Source organism: Corythoichthys intestinalis, chromosome 3 (assembly GCF_030265065.1).
Source record: "Corythoichthys intestinalis isolate RoL2023-P3 chromosome 3, ASM3026506v1, whole genome shotgun sequence".
NCBI lineage: Eukaryota > Metazoa > Chordata > Actinopteri > Syngnathiformes > Syngnathidae > Corythoichthys > Corythoichthys intestinalis.
In genome coordinates this window covers 19,106,517-19,126,399 of record NC_080397.1, presented here as the reverse complement: position 1 = coordinate 19,126,399, position 19,883 = coordinate 19,106,517, and the positions used below count along the sequence as shown (strand labels likewise).

At 39.9% G+C, this 19,883-nt stretch overlaps 1 protein-coding gene across 2 annotated transcripts in view; it reads right to left on the bottom strand.

Annotated features, from left to right (window-relative positions):
• dock8 (dedicator of cytokinesis 8) overlaps positions 1-19,883 on the bottom strand; it is a 139,434-nt gene that overhangs the window by 15,658 nt on the left and 103,893 nt on the right. Inside the window, exons 36-45 of one of the 2 annotated variants that reach the window (XM_057831104.1) lie at positions 18,265-18,417; positions 13,142-13,303; positions 11,588-11,688; positions 8,737-8,929; positions 7,493-7,636; positions 7,256-7,387; positions 5,098-5,232; positions 3,404-3,493; positions 1,525-1,761; positions 1,309-1,452 (exon numbers count right to left, since the gene is read on the bottom strand). In XM_057831104.1, the coding sequence (XP_057687087.1) occupies positions 1,309-1,452; positions 1,525-1,761; positions 3,404-3,493; positions 5,098-5,232; positions 7,256-7,387; positions 7,493-7,636; positions 8,737-8,929; positions 11,588-11,688; positions 13,142-13,303; positions 18,265-18,417 (1,491 nt within the window). The remainder of the gene's footprint in view (positions 1-1,308; positions 1,453-1,524; positions 1,762-3,403; positions 3,494-5,097; positions 5,233-7,255; positions 7,388-7,492; positions 7,637-8,736; positions 8,930-11,587; positions 11,689-13,141; positions 13,304-18,264; positions 18,418-19,883) is intronic. The other variant, XM_057831105.1, reaches the window with a different exon arrangement.

The following is a 19,883-nucleotide window of genomic DNA, read 5'->3' as shown; positions in this document are numbered from 1 at the left end:
ACATAAGAGTCAAGGTTCAAGAAAGAGAAAGCACAGGAAGGAAGAAGGAGCTTCAAAAAGGAAGCATACCAATGTTGGAGTGTACCAACAACAGAGGGATGAGATAACTGATTCCTGTCACTGCTCGACCATAGCATTGATTCTCTAATGCGAGGATCCACAAGTGGGTCAAAAACATCAAAGTCAAAAATATATTAAGAAGGATTTAATATGCTTTCGATGCTAACGTGTAAATATAACTTTTTTTTACGACTTCCATGCACTTTTAATGTTCCTATTCAGTTCTCTGTGAGTTACAAAACCAGTAGACGACTGTCCAGAGCTCTAACCAATTGGCTCCTATTTTCCCAGTATGAGACGTAATTATCCCAAGGCATATTCGTCACGAAACCGCAGCACACTCGCATAACGCTTGCTTCATGACAGGGCCGACTAAACAGCTCTGATTAGCATCCAGAAAAGGTCTCTTTCATGTACTGCAGACCCAAACAGAAGGAAAACCCAGTCCTCTGCTGATTACGCCGGAGACATATATGTTTACGGAGCTGCTGTGCGTTACGCAGACATCGGGACCCGAGTGACGAGACTCGTCAGATTAGACGCTCGGAGATAAAACACATTTTGACATCCGGCACGTCGGCAGGACCTGGAAGCAATCACATCAAAGCGAGCTTGGGTTCGAGCGGAGTGTGCGACACATGAAAGGGAGGGCGGCCATGAATTGACGTTTTAACTCAATGGTGGAGGGAGGAGGTAGACGGAGGGGGATTAAGGTTATGGATGCGGCAGAGGCTTTGATCATGTCTCCCACCTGCAATCTGCCACTACAATGGTAATTGTAAATGTGATAAGTTAAATGGAACTAATTTATGCAGCTCTGTTTTAGCCCTTATGACACATTTAGAAAGAGCACACAGGGGACAAAGGGGCGGTCTAAGAGAAGTGTTAGGGAGGTTCTGATGACAAATTTGTTACCAGTTCTCAGCTTTTTATTGAACCAGCTATTTCTTCTTTCTTTTGGTGGTCACATTTACAAGCATTTAACAAGTAGTTTGAAGATCTCTTAGATACCTTTTGAAAATATTTGAATGATATTACCAGTTGGTCAAGAAAATGGGATGAGGATAACAATCATAAGTGTGGAGAAAGAATTATCGCCCAAGTACAGTTCATTTGTTGCTAACATTAAAGTTCAATATATTGGCCCTTAAACATTAAAAACTTTTTTTTTTTTTTAAAACATTTAGGACCAATACTTTTTTCACATACCCACAAAACTTCACTCACAGACACATGCGTACACAGTACCTGGTTAACAGTGGCTCCCACTGAACCTTGCAACAACATCTGTAACATGACAGCGTCTGGTTGCTCTCTGTGCGTGGCCACCGCCAGCTCCCTGGTCTTCTTCTGCATGTCCTCGATGGCCACCTCAATGGGAGTCAGGTCAAACTGGGGTGCCGGTAGGTGAGATATAACGTCAGTGGCGACCAATAAATATGGACAGCGTCTTTGGCACACTACCTCCTCCTTCTGGATGATGTTGATGCGAGTCTTGACGTAAGGAAAGGCGTGCATTGTGGTGAGTATGGTCTTCCTCTTGTACTGCTCGTTAAGCTCACCCCGCGGGCGCCCGCTCTTGGTGAAGGGCGTCGTGTACATAAAGCGACGCAGGTTGAAGTTCTTCTCAAAGTTAGTTAGTCGGTCTTTCATCTCATAGTCATCAAAGTATGGCTCCACGTATGTAACCTGGATGTAGGCCTGCACAGCAGCATAGGTTCATTTATGCAGTTAAGAGTACACACTCACTGGACACTACATTAGGTACATATAAAGGGCAACTTTTGTGCTGAAGGGTCACAAGGCTGACCACTTTTAATATACAACCGATAATTATAATTGAGACCTGGTGTTCACATGTTCACCACATATGTGATGCTTGATTATATACATACTGTATAAATCAAGTCATTATCAAGCAAGTATTCAATAAAATATTTTTTAATGATAAATTTAAGTTCTAGTTAACTATTTTTTTAAATTAATTTTTATATTCCATGAAGAAATCACCATAACTATTTTACTGAAAAAAAAAAAAAACATTGTAATTAATATAATAGTTGTAAAATACAGAACTCTTGATAATGTAAATGCATGGTGCACTAGATGAAAAGAAGGAGCGTAAAGCATATTTCCCCTAACCCTGATCTTGAGTAAGGTGATAATATTATTATATTATAATTATTATTATTATTATATAATATATATAATATTATAGAATATTATAACATTATTTGTCTTCATCAGCCAGGCATGTGCCGGTTACTGGTTTCAAGGTTTACCATGGTATGAAAACGTCACAGTTTCAAAACCACTAAAATTTTCTGTCATACCGTAGTTACGGTATTAGACATTTTTGGGGTCCCAAAAATCTAGCGAGAAATCAGTGGCTTGGAGTGGCAGTGCTCACCCATCCCCTTCCAGTTGTTGCGCTGTCCTGTGTCTGTCTGTGACACTACACCAGAGCTTTTTCCCCCCACAAAAATAGACACAAGTAGCTAGTATGGGAGTACTTCGGCTATCAAAAAGAAACAGACGGCCGCGGCTTAGAGGAGGAAGGTCAGCCGACGTGCAGGAAACTCCTCTAACATGATTTCCCATTTACGTGACCATCATCCGTCACTTTACACATAATGTAAGGTAAGTAAACGCTGTCATGAACGTTTCCCACCAGCTACGAGTTCACTCAAGCTGGTTTAGTGTGTCTAGCGATGGTGAAACAAATACTATGAAGTAAGCTTGTTAACGGGGCAGACAACATGGATAGTTAGCATGCCAAGACGGCTAAATAGTTTCCTCTCTACCATTAATCTACTTTTGTAAAATCTTCCGCCATTGTAAACCTCTGCCAATTTGCAAATATGTCGTGAAAAAAAAAATCCTGTTCAATGGAAAAATGTTTTTCATACATCTTAAAATAACACATTTTAGAGCTATAATTGCAATACCGTGAAACCGCTGTATTTTTGCTTAAGGTTATCATACCGTCAAAATCTCATCCCGGCAAATGCCTACATGCAGCCAGCATACAGTACATGAGAATATTAGAAACAGCTCTCATTGTATTGTGGTGCATTCCTATAAACCCAATAATAAACAATAAAATACTGTTCAATAAACTCATCGCTTGTTTGTAGGTGTGTTACGCTGTGGTTAGCACATATGGAAGAAGCATGAATCAATCTTAACAATGGAAAGTTTACCACCTTATCAACTTTTATGGCGAGTACAGTGCGCGAAACAGCCTCTATACATCCGTACTGAAATGCTAATTTTTTAGGTTATAAAAAATAATATGAGTTATAATCCTGAGAACTCAAATGAGTGACATTGGGTGTCTTACCTTGTTGGGGTTGAGCTGTTTTCTATCCACAGGTGTAGAGTCTTTGATCATCACAAGGACATCCTCCCCGAAACATTGACCATAAAAATTCTAGCAGCCCAAAAAAAATGTTTATTTTACATGGCATCATATCATTATTGATGTCATCACTCTATCAATTAAATATCCGTTATTATATACGGTATTTCTTTGCTAATATAATGCAGCAATCCTATCAGCATGAGTAATTTTATCTACAATCACAGCGACACATTTGCATGCTTTTGAGCATGTTAATCAGGGGTGTCCAAAGTCTGGCAGAGGAAGCCATTTGCAGCCTGCCGCATGTTCAAACATTAGGGTGAGCTATTTTATTACTCCAAAACAACATGAGTTGTTTCAGTTCCCATTTTTGTTTTCAGTTCCATGTATATATACTGTTGTATGTTTATTTTCCCCTCACTCCATTTAAATTTCCATAATCAATTCTAATGGGAGGAACAGAGCGCTTAAATGAGTCTGAATTGGTCAGACAAACTGCAGTTTGCATTCATGGGCAATGACTTTAACCTGCTGGTTTTATTCCACAGAGCATTACATTTTGCAAATGCAGACCCCAGCAGTCGAGCTTTCTTTTTCTAAAGCTCCAAGTGCAATTCTTGTTGGCTGAAATGTTCATATTTTTATACAGACATTTTGACATGGCACCTTTTAGCTATTCTTGTTCTGCTTGCATGTACAGTGGTACCTCTACATACGATCGCTTCGACACACGAACTTTTCGACATCCGACGTAAAATTTGACTCGCCATTTGTTTCTACATCCGACGACATGCTCGAAATACGACGACAATGGCAGCACCGCAGACGAATGCATGGCGGATTTTCTTGTGTGACAAATCAACACAGGTTTCAGAAAAGGTTGGTACAGGTGGTGAAACAAGGAAAAAGTTGACGCTTACCTTCTAAATGAAGATGCAAATGACAGAAAAATATGAGCGTAGGGTGGGCATCCGTGAAATGGCTCAACAATACATCTCCACGGTCCTCCTCCGACCATCATTCGCCAGTCTTTATAAGTTAAGCTGACAATTCTTATTGTGGTAACATCTCCAGAGAAATCGCCAGCTTCGCCACGTTTTCATCATTTCTTTCACAACTTATTCAACACAAAACGCCTGCTGTCTGCCGCAATTGACGATGTTCTCAAGAAAGCATTGAAAGCGAAAGTAAACTTTCACCCGCTCCCCTCCCTCTTTGTCACGTCAGCGCCGCGGTGCCTTCAGGTACAGAAAAAAACGTCCGCCTTATTAGAACCCGTTTCATTACACTATTACAGGAATTAATTATTGTTATTATAATATTAATCCGATTTTTATTTATTATTTATTTGCTTTGCTATATGTAATTGCCATTTGTAATAGTACCAGCAGTATTTTTTAAGGATTTACTGCAGGTTTTTGGGCTGTGGAACGAATTAATGGAATTATAATGTATTCCTATGGGGAAATCCTGCTCGACATACGACCATTTCGACTTACAAACAAGCTCCTGGAACGGATTAACTTCGTATGTAGAGGTACCACTGTATTATAAACAAGATTAAGTGGACAATCTGTTGCCATTTTTCTACATATGCCTCCCAGAAATCAAGGTTTGAATATCTCTGATGTAAATGAACAACACGTCATGCAGAACATGCATTTGTCTCTTACCTCCAAACGGTGCGATATCTCAGGGAGGTGCGTGATGGCTGGCTCCTTGTAAATGAATTCCCGCTCATCCAGGTCTCCAAACTTGCTGCCGTAAAAACCCACCCGGAAGTAGGTGCCGAACATCCTTTTGTGACCCTGCAGGAACGTGTGCAAATGAAATCCTGTTCTGTACAGGATGACTTTCTCCACATTACAAAATGAAAGACATATGTCTTTCTTGTTATTTTTAGGTGATCCAAGGAGGGTTTCTCATTTTTTGGTAAGGGCTAATTGATTAATCGCGGAATTAAAATTGGTACACAGACATTGGATCACAATAAAATTTGTTAAGTTAATGCTAGGTACTGTACACATTGCACCTCGTTTTATTTATCGATTTATTTTCATCTCAGGAGCTGTTTGATTGCAATAATTAAGTCCAGACTTATTGTTGCCTTTAGCATCCAAGTTAGCCAGTAAAGGGGATGCGCGCTCTTCCGTTGTGCTTTTCATGTCTCGGGGATGATGAGACGTTTAGGGAGCGGGTCGGTTGTACTGTAGTTCCTTTTGAATTTGTTAAAGAAGCCTTTCATATATATCTATACATAAATATACTGTTGGCCAAAAGTATTGGCACCCCTGCAATTCTGTAATAATTTTCAATTTCTCCAAGAAAATGATTGCAATTACAAATTCTTTGATAGTAACATCTTCATTTATTTTGGTTGCGATGAAAAAACACAAATGAAAAAAAAAATCATTATCATTTTACACAAAACTCCAAAAATGGGCCAGACAAAAGTATTGGCACCCTCAGCTTAATACTTGGTAGCACAACCCTATAGACAAAATAACTGCGAACAACCGCTTCCGGTATCCATCAATAAATTTCTTACAATACTCTGCTGGAAATTTAGACCATTCTTCTTTGGCCAACTGCTCCAGGTCCCTTAAAATTGAAGGGTGCCTTCTCCAAACTGCCATTTTCAGATCTCTCCACAAGTGTTCTATGGGATTCAGGTCTGGACTTATTGCTGGCCACATTAGAAGTCTCCAGTGCTTTCTCTCAAACCATTTTCTAGTGCTTTTTGGAGTGCCTTTTGGGTCATTGTCCTGCTGGAAGACCCATGACCTCTGAGGGAGACCCAGCTTTCTCACACTGGGCCCTACATTATGCTGCAAAATGTGTTGGTAGTCTTCAGACTTCATAATGCCATGCACACGGTCAAGCAGTTCAGTCCCAGAGACAGCAAAGCAACCCAAAAACATCAGGGAGCCTCCGCCATGTTTGACTGTGGGGACAGTGTTCTTTTCTTTGAAGGCCTTGTTTTTTCCCCCAGTAAACTCTTCTTCCAAAATTTTTTCGGCTTTCTCAGTTAAGTTTTGGCAAACTCCAGCCTGGCTTTTTTCTGTCTCTGGGTCAGAATTAGGGTCTTCCTGGGTATTCTACCATAGAGTGCTTTTTCATTCAGACGCCGACGGATAGTACGGGTTGACACTGTTGTACCCTCAGACTACAGGACAGCTTGAACTTGTTTGGATGATAGTCGAGGTTCTTTATCCACCATCCACACAATCTTTCGTTGAAATCTCTCGTCAATTTTTCTTTTCCGTTCACATCTAGGGAGGTTAGCCACAGTGCCATGGGCTTTACACTTATTGATGACACTGCACACGGTAGACAAGAAAATTCAGGTCTTTGGAGATGGACTTGTAGCCTTGAGATTGCCCATACTTCCTCACAACTTTGCTTCTCAAGTCCTCAGACAGTTCTTTGGTCTTATTTCTTTTCTCCATTCTCAAAGTGATACACACAAGGACACAGGACAGAGGTTGAGTCAACTTTAATCCATTTTAACTGGCTGCAAGTGTGATTTAGTTATCGCCACCACCACAGTTATGTGCCACAGTTAAGTAACAGGTGCTGTTAATTACACAAATTAGAGAAGCATCACGTGATTTTTCAAAGGGTGCCAACTGCCAATACTTTTTTTTCCGGCCCATTTTTTGAGTTTTGTGTAAAATGATAATGATCCCCCCCCCCAAATTCTCTTTTGTGTTTTTTCATTGCAAGCAAAATAAATGAAGATATTACTACCAAAGCATTTGCATACAGTAGTAACTTGATTCATAACTGTCTGCGCTTGTTGGTCATTCATTAGATCGAACCTTTTATTACCTTCTGAATGATGTTGTCAAAGGCTCTCTGCAGTTTGTCATGAGTGAACGCCAGTTTCTTGAAGTCTCTGTGTGCCTCCAGGATGGGAATGATTACCTTATAGACCTCATTAACTGCCTCATACAGACCCCCCTGATAAGACAAGAAGCAGCGCTGTTGGTTACCACAGTGAAGTGAGCACCAATTTTAATGCGATAAGTGATAAACGGAGGAACGAGGGGGCGGATTGTCTATTACGTTGCTGAACAGCTCGGCAGCCTGCTCCAGCAGCCCCACAAGGCCGCTCTCAGTGAAGTAGCGACCCGAACACACGCCGTCCTCGTCGGGGGACAGGATATCATCTGACACGGCCGACTCCTCCAGCACGTTGGAGGAGATGCTCTGAGGAGGGAAAATCCATGGATCCAATCAATCACTTAGCCTCTTAATCAAATTAGCAGTCACGTGGCAGAATTGAAAAGGGGGGAGGCAGGAAATGGAACTAATGTGATGACCCTACAATCAATGACCTGTTGACTGCTGGAGGTCAGGATGTCTTGGACGTACACACCTAATTGCGACGTGCGTGTTACAGCTCATCAATATCACACTCAGCACAAGTGCACATTTACTTTTTTCATTACCCGCATAAAGGAGGTTCTTGCCATTGGAATCAGACTTGGCATTTAGTAGTTATTTCGGGCAACTTTTAATTTAAAGCATTTTAATATTCGTATATGCTTTTTCACAATATTGATTTTGTTTTAAAATACCGTTTTCAAATCTACTAGCAAATTAGCAATAGTCGAGTTTATTCATAGATGTTATTAAAAAACTGATTTGTTGTTTCTATCACCTTATCAAATACTTATGATAAAATTATTATTTTTGTGTTTGTAATTCAAATTATTATCTTTGATATTTGAAGGAATCACCATTGTTTCTAATGGTTAAAAAATATTTATTTCATCGAATATATAGAAAAACACTGACATAATTACTATAAATGTATTTATTATATACAGGTATGTAATATATAATACATATGTATGTATTATAAACATTGATCAAAATATGTATGTAATAATCAAATACAATAATAGGAAAGTAAATATGTCAAATTAGGATTATTTATACGGAAATAATTGACCATAATCCGTACATTAAATATATCCATTAATTCTCTGTGCTACACATCTTTATGATTTATTTTAAATGCCATAATTCAAAATACAAAAACAAATAATTTACTTGTAATAGCGGGCAATTGCACTTTTAACTTTTGGTTAGAATCTACATGAAGAGGATTATTCTGAATCAATTAGAACGCAAATGATACACATTTAACGCCATCGCACTACACTCGCCTTATGAGCAAACAGCTCCCCCCACTGGACACATAAAACCAAATTTGGACCACTTCCAATGAGAGATGGGTGATGTGTGTGCATCTGTTCAACCAATGTTCTGTGTACTGTAATATGATATAATCGGGTATCCACCTGGAAGGTGACACTGCCAATGGGCAAGTATTTGTGATCTTCCAGCATACTGAGATACTCGGCCACCAACGCGGCGGCGTGAACGAGACACATAGCCGACTCGGTGTAGCACTTCCTGTTGTTGTGCTTCTCCGCCATGTTCTGCAGCCATGTCAAACGCAGGTCAGGCGACGTCTGGTAGCCTTTTGCTATCCTGGTTCGACAGAGAGAGGGGAAGGAGAATGTCATGGCTATTGATTTACTCCTTAATAGTATCATAAATTTCACATTAAGCTACATTAGAGGAGCAAAATATTCCTATCAGCTGTCCGGAACATTCAGTGAACCACAAACAAAATGACAGACCATGTTGTCAACTCACTAGCGTCTCTTGGGTTGAGGTCACTGAGTTACTAACTCAACTACGTTTTGGGAGAAGTAATTTGTAACTGTAATTACTTTTTTAAAGTAAGATTACCAACACTGTTTAAAAGTCACATACAGTGGGGCAAATAATTATTTAGTCAACCACTAATTGCGCAAGTTCTCCCACTTGAAAATATTAGAGAGGCCTGTAATTGTCAACATGGGTGAACCTCAACAATGAAAGAATGTGGGGAAAAAACTGAAAAAAACACTGTTTGATTTTTAAAGAATTTATTTGCAAATCATGGTGGAAAATAAGTATTTGGTCAATACCAAAAGTTCTTCTCTGTACTTTGTTATGTACCCTTTGTTGGCAATAACGGAGGCCAAACGTTTTCTGTAACTCTTTACAAGCTTTTCACACACTGTTGCTGGTATTTTGGCCCATTCCTCCATGCAGATCTCCTCTAGAGCAGTGATGTTTTGGGGCTGTCGTTGGGCAACACAGACTTTCAACTCCCTCCACAGATTTTTGATGGGGTTGAGATCTGGAGACTGGCTAAGCCACTCCAGGACCTTGAAATGCTTCTTACGAAGCCACTGCTTTGTTGCCCTGGCTGTGTGTTTGGGATCATTGTCATGCTGAAAGACCTAGCCACGTCTCATCTTCAATGCCCTTGCTGATGAAAGGAGATTTTCACTCAAAATCTTTTGATACGTGGCGCCATTCATTCTTTCCTTCACACAGATCAGTCGTCCTGGTCCCGTTGAAGAAAAACAGCCCCAAAGCATGATGTTTCTACCCCCATGCTTCACAGTGGGTATGGTGTTCTTCGGATGCAATTCAGTATTCTTTTTCCTCCAAACACGAGAACCTATGTTTCTACCAAAAAGTTCTATTTTGGTTTCATCTGAACATAACACATTCTCCCAGTCCTCTTCTGGATCATCCAAATGCTCTCTAGCAAACCGCAGATGGGCCTGGACGTGTACTTTCTTCAGCAGGCGGACATGCCTGGCAGTGCAGGATTTAAGTCCCTGGCGGCGCATTGTGTTACTGATAGTAGCCTTTGTTACTGTGGTCCCAGCTCTCTGTAGGTCTTTCACTAGGTCCCCCTTTGTCGTTCTGGGATTTTTGCTCACCGTTCTTGTTATCATTTTGACGCCACGGGGTGAGATCTTGCATGGAGCCCCAGATCGAGGGAGATTATCAGTGGTCTTGTATGTTTTCCATTTCCTAATAATTGCTTCCACAGTTGATTTCTTTACACCAAGCGTTTTACCCATAGCAGATTCAGCCTTCCCAGCCTGGTGCAGGTCTAAAATTTTGTCTCTGGTGTCCTTCGACAGCGCTTTGGTCTTGGCCATAGTGAAGTTTGGGGTGTGACTGACTGAGATTGTGGACAGGTGTCTTTTATACCGATAATGAGTTAAAACAGGTGACATTAATACAGGTAACGAGTGGAGCCTCGTTATACCTCGTTAGAATAAGTTAGACCCCTTTGAAAGCCAGAAATCTTGCTTGTTTGTAGGTGACCAAATACTTATTTTCCACTCCAATTTGGACATAAATTCTTTAAAAATCAAACAATGTGATTTTCTGGTTTTTTTTCACGTCTTTTCCATGTCTTTCATGGTTAAGTTTTACCCATGTTGACAATTACAGGCCTCTCTAATCTTTTCAAGTAGGAGAACTTGCACAGTTGGTGGTTGACTAAATACTTATTTGCCCCACTGTAAATATGTATTTTAGCCTACTAGTTTAATGCTAAAGCACACTGGGTCGCAGTATTAAACCCTTTAAGCAACAGATATTTGAATGCAAGTGGCGCAACAACATACATAGGCCGACATTTCAACATATTATTCATCCCCAGAGAAACAGGAAATAGGACTTCATATGCCAAGTCAGTTTTGAAACTATTTTACTTGTGCCCCCACTTCTACAGTATATTATACTACCTCCTGGTAGCCCAGGTGGATACAGTAGAACGAGTGCAATGTCAGGCCAGAAGTGAATAATGTCATCTCTATTTATTTCTGTAAGCGAAAACAAAAAAAAAAGATTTTAGAAGTAAGTGTTTTGCGTTACGAGCATAGTCACAGACTGAATTTAATTCTGTAAAACTCATTTTGCAGTTTTTATGAAAACAATCCAAATATGTACACATTTCATTTGCACAGAATGGAGGTCGTTTAAAATGAGTTTTTTTCTACCCTGCAGAGCAACAGGTTTTGCACTTGCAGGGTTGAGTTTAGGTGAAAAGACTGTATACAGGTGAAGAAGACCAAAAATAGAACCATGGGACGATACACATGAAACGCACATATGGCCCTTTGGTCTCCTCCAACCTGATGTTTGCATTTGCATGTAAACAAAAGAGGTTCAGAAGGGAGCCAAAGTGTTAGCACATGGTTGCCATGGCAAGACAGGCAAACAGGGGCAAAACAACACAGAGATAAACAGAGAGAGGAACCCAGGGTGGAAAGAGAGCACAGAAATTACCTGTACATAAGGTCCATGAGCATCTCAGGGTCTTCTTGGAACTCTCGCATCTTTACTGTGTCCGACAAGATGCTGTTGAGGTTCCTCAGGAGCTCGTCTACCTGGAGATTGGGTAATGGTTGAGGACATGAATGCATCAGGTGATCATGTTTGCCAGTGGAGGACAGTGGATGCTGTACATGGAGAAGCCTTACCCAACCTAATTCATCTCTTAATGTAAAATTTGTAGAAACCACACACACAACAAGTGTAATTTAACAGCACACATCTGGAGATGGTGTTCATGAAATGTATTCATTCATGCAAAAAAGGACTGATGTGTTTTGCTAGCTGAACTTGGCTGTAACACGTTTGACTCCTCTTACCAACCAATCAGCGGATAGGGAAAAAGTTATGTCTGTGAGACACTTGTGCAGTTCCTAATATTTGCAGTTACTCTTTCCTGTTTATTAAGCAAAACAAATATTTTGCAATTTTTTTTTAGGAGAATTGTTATGAGAACAAGCATGAGTGTGCAACAGCACACTACAGGCTGAAGGCTATGCGTGCATACCCTCTACTGGCTAACTTGTAACTTACAGGCAACACAGGCACGGCAAGTCCACAATTGTTGAATCAGGTCTGATATAAAAATTTGAAAGTTGGGTTTTGATGATTGATAGATACGAGACCATGATACTTACAGTAGCTACCATGTCTCAAGACAATCAGTTCACGAATAAAGAAATTAAAATCAAAATTAGTTTCCATATGAAAATCAAGAAGAACAACAACTAATGTACTGGAGTGGTAACTTGAAAGTCCTTCAACCTGTAAAAATCTCAAAAAGAATTAATTACACATCAAGTCTATCTCCTGTCAGCTAACTGATGGCTGCTGCTTTTTGTGTCAACAACGCAGGACCAACAATAGTTTATGGGTCATCGAATGTATCTGTTTCCATCCTTTTTAAACCACCCTAAGGGCGGGTCCCCAAGTTCCAACTTACTATGTTCTTGCTTTTTATTCAATTGGGGAGAGCACTAACTAAAACTTCTACTCTTCCATTATTCGTGGATGGATCAGAATGAAATTTGGTAGGTATACTTTAGGCATTGACCGTCAGAGATGAATTTATGTACTATATTTTGCTTTGTTGAAAAGCACTTTGAGGACCTCTCAGGTTTTGTAGAAGGACGATATAATGGGCTCTCAGGGCGGATTAGTTATATTAATTAATTAATAATTAACTAGTAGGACACCAACTAAAAAGTCTTCTCCATTAGTCATGGAAATCAGACTAAAATTTGGTAGTTTGCACCCTAGACAGCTTATTTTCACAAACCGGCATTCAATTTCTGACTACAAACATACAGCTAGAATAAAATTAAAAGCCTGTCATAAAATATTACACAAATGCTACAAAATGAAAACACTGTTGGGAATAAATTCAAACAATTTCTCATTAAAAAAATATATTTTTTTTTGGTTAATGCAGGTCAGTTTATGTGATAGTGTTCTTGTGGAAACAGAGAAGGACTTAACTAAAATCATTCCTTTATGTGTATATGATACCTGTAGTGGTAACTGCGTGTTTTGCATCTCGGCGTCCTCCTCGGCATAGGCCAGGATGGTGCGCAGGGAACGCCTTAAGTGTTCCTCCTGGAAGTCGGAGGACTTCCCCACAAGTGAAGCCAGCGACATGGTGACCTGCATTTTCACCCTGGAAAAGTTCTGCTTCAAACACACACGAGCACACAGAATGACAACCATGAACATTTCACACGGTATACCCATCACGGGTAATAGATTCATCAGGTTAACACATGCTATATAAGGCTCACAACTCAATACAAAAACTGTTGGTTAAGATTGGTATTACTAATAATATAATAATTTGTTACTCATGGGAAAAAAATGCAATTTGCGTTATTACGTAAGGTAATCACATTGGTCCACTCCTGTGTTAATAGGTGAATTTAAAGCACACTATAAAATAATTTTTGCCTTTAAAAATGTGACTAATCCCAAGTAAACCATGAACCGCATGCGATTACTCGTGAATAAAAAGCTTCAACACCTTGACAGCACTAATAATTATTTGTATTTGTTTTAATTTTAAATAGATAAAATAAATAAAAAATAAATCCTATTATTAAAAAAAATAAGTAAAAGTAGGATTATCTTCATCTTCTGTTCCGCTTATCCTCCCGAGGGTCCCAGGGGTGCTGGAGCCTATCCCAGCTAATTATGGGCAGTAAGTGGGGTCCACCCTGAATTTGTTGCCAGCCAATCATAGGGCACAAAGGGACGGAAGAAAAAAAAAAAAAAAAAAAAACACAGGCACACTCATACCTTTGGACAATTTGAAGTGGTCAATTTTGGGATGTGGGAAGAAACTGAAGTACCCAGAAAAAAACTCACACAGGCACGGTTAGAACATGCAAACTCCAGGAAGGAAGGCCAGAACCTGGGATTGAACCCGAAAACTGAACTGTGAGGCGGACATGCTAACCAATCAAACAACAACACAATGACCAAGTTGCATTGTTCAACAATGATTGTCTTTTATTATACAATTTTATGATGTAGTGATTTTTAATATCTTCTAAGGTTAATTTTTTTCTGGCTTCTTATATAAATATACAGTACACTTGTGTTCAAACGTTTGGGGTCGCTTAGACCCCAAACTTTTGAACCGTAGTGTACATAATGAAAAATCCCGTATGATACACTACATTTTAAAAGTTTGGGGTCGCTTGAACCCCATTTGCTCCAATTTTGCGAGCTTATATCTCTTAAACTATCCTTTTCAGACAGCAACAACACAAATAAACCTAAAACAGCATGTTTGCTGAGCTAATTAATATTTTATCTTTTATGAGTCAACCATTTTCAATGATTACTCTGTAAAGTAACATTGGATATGTTACTACACAGGAACAGACCAATAATATCGATTTATGAAAAAATATGAAATAGACCCAATTTTGGCAGAGGAAGTTATGGCCAAATGCAAGCGACATGAATACCATGTATGCATGTATTTATGTATGTTAACTTGAATGATTAGCTCTAATGTTAATTATTTTGGAGGTGCATCGCAACACACTGAGCACCATTCAATAATACTGTATCCCACTACTGTAACTAAATCTGCCAATTATCCATCATGGTCCTGCCAAGAAAACAAAAATGAAATACATTTTTTAAAATGTGGCGTACAAATTGAATCAGCACCCGAACACATCACGACGATATTGAATCAGGAAGCCACTGTGGCCTGATTATGTTGCATCCTCTGCTTGTTGTTGTTACTCCATTCATTCTTGACACTACCTGGCAGTGACATGAGGCCACATGTGCATGCTCAGGATGTGTGCGTGTGTGTGGATATGTGTGCGTTTGCGATGAGCGTCATCTATCTCCGACATGTGCGGCAAAGCGGGAAATGATCCCCCATTAGCAGAGACATAATCACCCATGGATCATCTCTACGGCCCCATTCTGTTCAACTGAGCATGGAGCCACGGCCTAACCAACCCATCACTGCCCCCTAATGCACTTGATGTGTGGCTGCACATGTGTGTGTGTGGTCAAAAAGTGGGCCTATTTAATAGGATTTGTCTCATTTGACATCTCCTTTACCTTGTTTTTTTTCCCCTAATAATAAATGCGTTAAACATAAATACCAGTTTGTGTATCTTTCTGGGTGAGCATGATTTTAAAAAAGATTGATATTAGGAGGAAACTTCTATTTGCATGTGTCACATGGCAGGTAAACGAATTCCCATCATTGCATCCTCTGCATAAACAAATGCAAGTTGGGGTGGCAGGTCTGAGTGAGTGCGCGTGTTTGTTTGTGTATTCATGTTACATAGGTTGAAGTGTGCACGCTGTAAACAAAGGAAATATCAATGGAACAAGACCTACCTTCGTTTAAACGTGTACACATTCATGTCACACAAATGTTTGTAGATTACAATGTGCTAATTTGAAGAGCAGAGCACAACTTGCACTTGGGCCTTTTGCTAAAGTGCTAATTGCTAGTCATGATGCTGGTTCTGTGTGGAAAACGTTGAAAACCACTGACCTGTAGACCACAGGCGGTTTTTGCTATGGGCAATGTGGGCGACCGCCCAGGGCGCAATCTATTTGGGGGCGCACAAGCGCCCTCGAGAAAAAAAAAAAAAAAATCCACTAGTTTTCCATACTAATACCGCTCATTTCGACGTCAAGTTAGTAGAGTGGGCGCTAGGGCGCCCCTTACTATCATGTCAACTGCTGCTGAGAGTCGTGTCACACGACTCTCAGCAGCAGTTGACATGACTCACGACACACGACTCGTGTGTGTCAGAAGAAAAGGCAGGGGGAGACGGGAGGGGGATCAACTGCTCGCAACTGCAGAGTGAGTGAGCAGGACGAGTCTCACTCACTCTCTGAGTGACTAACATTCGGGTCGGGTCGGGCTCAAAATGTTACGCATTCACGTTCGGGTCGGGTCGGGCCGCCGTGCCGGACTAATAAATTATTATTATTTTTTTTTTTTTTAAATGGAGAGCAGGCTCTCTGTATTGCGCTCTTGTGCATGCACGCACATGAATGCCGTGGCACCGCCCGCTTTTTCTTCTTGTCCTCCCGCTGTAGCACTTGCGCACGGCCGAGGCACCACCCTCTTTTTCATTTTCTCCTGTTCTGGTGCCTTGCGCGTGTACACAACTCCACAACTCCTCATCCTCGTGGTACTTCTTTTTCAATATGGAGCAGCGAGAAGACAGGGGAATGGAAGAGGCAAGAATGCACCGGTAGGAGAGTGAGGTGTGGAAAGAATTTCAATTGGTCGTGGAAGATGCAACAAAAAACTGTGTCGGCTTCGTCGAATGCAACAAATATATACCCAAAACTTTCCAAGTTGGCAAGAAAAAGCGTTGTGCATCCCTGCAAGCAGCAGCAGCAGCTGCGAGAGAGTTTTCAGTGCTGCAGGCCGCACAATAGATCAGCAGAGAACATCACTGAAATCTGCCATTGGACGCAATCTTATTCCTGCACGACGACGACCAAAAAAATATAAACACTGTAAGTAAGCCATAATATCCTGCTGTTCAAATCGCCATTTTTAGACCGAGCTGGTCTAATTATTTCCCTTATTTCACATGAATAAGGAGCAGGACATGAGGCCGCAAGTTGCAGACTGCAGTCAAGGCCAGCCCGCAGTTTAAAGCTTTTATTTCATTTGTATTTTTTTAAATAATTTATTTTTGGTATTGTTGTCATTACATTAAAGAATGTTTTCAAAGCATTTGTAGTTTTTTTGTTTTTGTTTTTTTTTTTTGCTGCTGTTCCCTCTCCTTGTCAGAGGGGCGCGTCCATGTGAGAATATCCCACGCACTCAGAAATATATTTAACAAACTTTCCCAGCGTTATTTCGTTGTGTAAATGCTTTTATAATTGTCATAAAAATATGTAGACTATTTAGATATTGAGCATTTTTTTTCTGACAACTGTGAATTCATTATGAAAGACACTTATTTATGCACACAAAGGCAACACAAATGTGATCCTTTTGAATCTTCTCCTCTGTGTCTGCAAAACCGCATTTTTTTAATATTAAACTTTCCCAGCGTTATTTCGTTGTGTAAATGTTTTTATAATGATAATAAAAATATGTAGACTATTTAAACATTAAGAAAACTTGCGTTTTTTCTGCCAACTCGAAGAAATGAAAATAAATTGCTGCGTTTTTTTTCCGCGTTACTCCAAAAAATTTAAAAAAAACAAACAAAAAAAAACGGGTTTTTCGGGCTCGGGCCTGCAAATCTAGTTAACTGATCGGGTTCGGGCCGGGTCGGGCCTCAATACCAGCGGGCCGTGTCGGTTCGGGCTGGATTTTTTAGGCCCGAACTAGCCTCTATCTCAGAGGAAAAGCAAGGAGGGGGGCGGGGGATAGACTGACCTCTCATGATCCCAGGCCACACAACACAAACTCCTGCTTCCAAATAAATTGTATTTAATTCATGATTTTAACATAGATATTATTAAATGTATCGGGTTATGATATAACCCAATAAATGTCTTTGTAAAGTGTTAAAAAAAAAAAAAATGTCTTGGGGTGATGGGGTGGTTCGCCCAGGGCGCGAAAGTAGCCAGGACCGCCACTACTGTAGACAATGGTTTCATTGTTATGATACTAGTGATAATATGATTTTGGCTAATGACTAATAAATAACTCTCTATAATAATGTCAATCCAAAGTGAAAGTGGATCTCATCAGACAGTGCAGCAACACTGTGACCGGTAAGTATATCCAAATTTTACACACTGAGCCAAGCCAGTGTGCATGTGTGTGTCTTTATTTAAAGAGGGGTAAGGGTGGGGAGGCCGACAGTGACACATATCTCAGCTCTCTATACACCCGCACATCCATCACCAGAAACTTTTTTTTTCTCCTACAGAGCACCCAAAATAGAAATGGGAACGACATAAAAGTGGAATAAGATGTGAGTATGTTTAACTTGAAGCACACGTATCACAAGCCATTCCCTGCTCCTATGTGCGTTTCAATTCAAATCCTTAAGATTAGATAAGGAGTGAAAGGTCAGCCGCTTTGCTTTGATCTGTGACAGCCTCTAATATGTGATGGTGGAAGGCCGGATACCGTTTAGTGAGTGATCAGAAGATGTTGGCGTGTGTGTGCTTACACTGGCATTGCTGTAGCTGTATCTCATGATGAGGTAGAGGGTGGCGCATGCTTGACTCCGATTTTCGTCTACGGGGCTGCTGCAATACTGGAGCACCTTCTGGCATAGGTCGGCACACTGTTCAGCCTCTTCTTCAAAAAGCAACTCACCAAACTGCAACGGGAAAATATTTGAGGACTTTAAAACATTCGCAGAATAATACAACATTGTTATTGAGTGACATACAAACATAACACTTAAAACACATTTAGACTTCCCAAACCACACATTGTATCGAAAACACTGTAAAAATTGTAGTAGCAATGTGTAGTAGGTATTGGTCCGTGGTAATGCTATGACCTTGCATGTCGACATGGAGCTCGTTGCCACTAATGCTGTCAGTTGTTTATTCAATGCAACAAACAGCCAAACAGGCAAATACAAAATGAGGACAAGTAGCCGGGAGCTATACAGTTGGGTGATTTTAAGGAGACTAAAAGTTAATGTATGTAACCAGATTGAAGCTCCTGGTGTCACTTATTAGTAAGGCTGCACCAACTAATCGATTAATAAATTAGTTGCCAATGAATTCTGATAATCGATTTTTGCCGGCAACTATGAGCAGTCCTGTTTGGGTCCTTGTTTGTGTGTAATGTGAGGCTGTGTGCGCGCACCACAGTGATTAGAGCAAGAGAGAGAGAGCTCACTGCAAAATTCCGGTTGGGTTGCTGAATCAATAATACTGTATTACAAAGTATCAAGAGTTAGATTGTCTTTTGTGTTGTTAGCTCCAGTGTGCCGCCGTCAGAGGTGACTAAATGAAGCCAATTATATTGTTTGTATTTTTTTGTTAATGAGACGTTACTACTTAGCACAGAGCACTAAGCTAGTTAGCGATTATGCTAATGATTGTCTTAAGTGTCCGTTTGGTTTATGTTTTGTAGAAGCATATTAGTACTTGAGTTATTGTTAGAGTGAAATTGTCTCATTTCTTTTAATAAAAAACAAACCAACACATAAACCCATTCATATAACGGCTTAGTCTCCTTTCAAAATCTCCAAGTCAAACTGTAAAAGAGTGTGCTTTGAAATTGGATTGTATTTATGAACAACTGTTTGATTCATTATACTCTGCCTCCTCCTTATTTGATTTTGTTGTTTAGTTTGTTTAAAGAAAATAAATGTGTCATTGACAAATTTATTCCAGCGCTTTGCCCACAAGAAAAAATGTCAATCAGCAGATTTTTTTTTCATCTGAATGAACACAACTTCTGTGTGATTTGTGTATTGAGAAATTCTTTTTATGTTTTATAATCAGAAACTTTATTAAAAACTTTAACAAGTTTTAAGTACTTTAAACAGTACAGTTATAGACAACAGTTAAGTCAGGAAGCTGTAGTAAAATAATAATTTTGAAGGAACTAGTCATCCATTTTGTCTTCATTCCTAACTAAATTACTTTGTTACTAACAACTTGCTTAAAACAAACTCAAGTTAAATTGTGAAGGTAACTGAAAAAGGTGACGTTCATCTAATTGATCGTCCGATTAATCAATTATAAAAATATTTGTTAGTTGCAGCTCGACTCATTAGACCACGCCCCTTAAAAGGGACACCTACAACACCTGTGTGGTAACTTG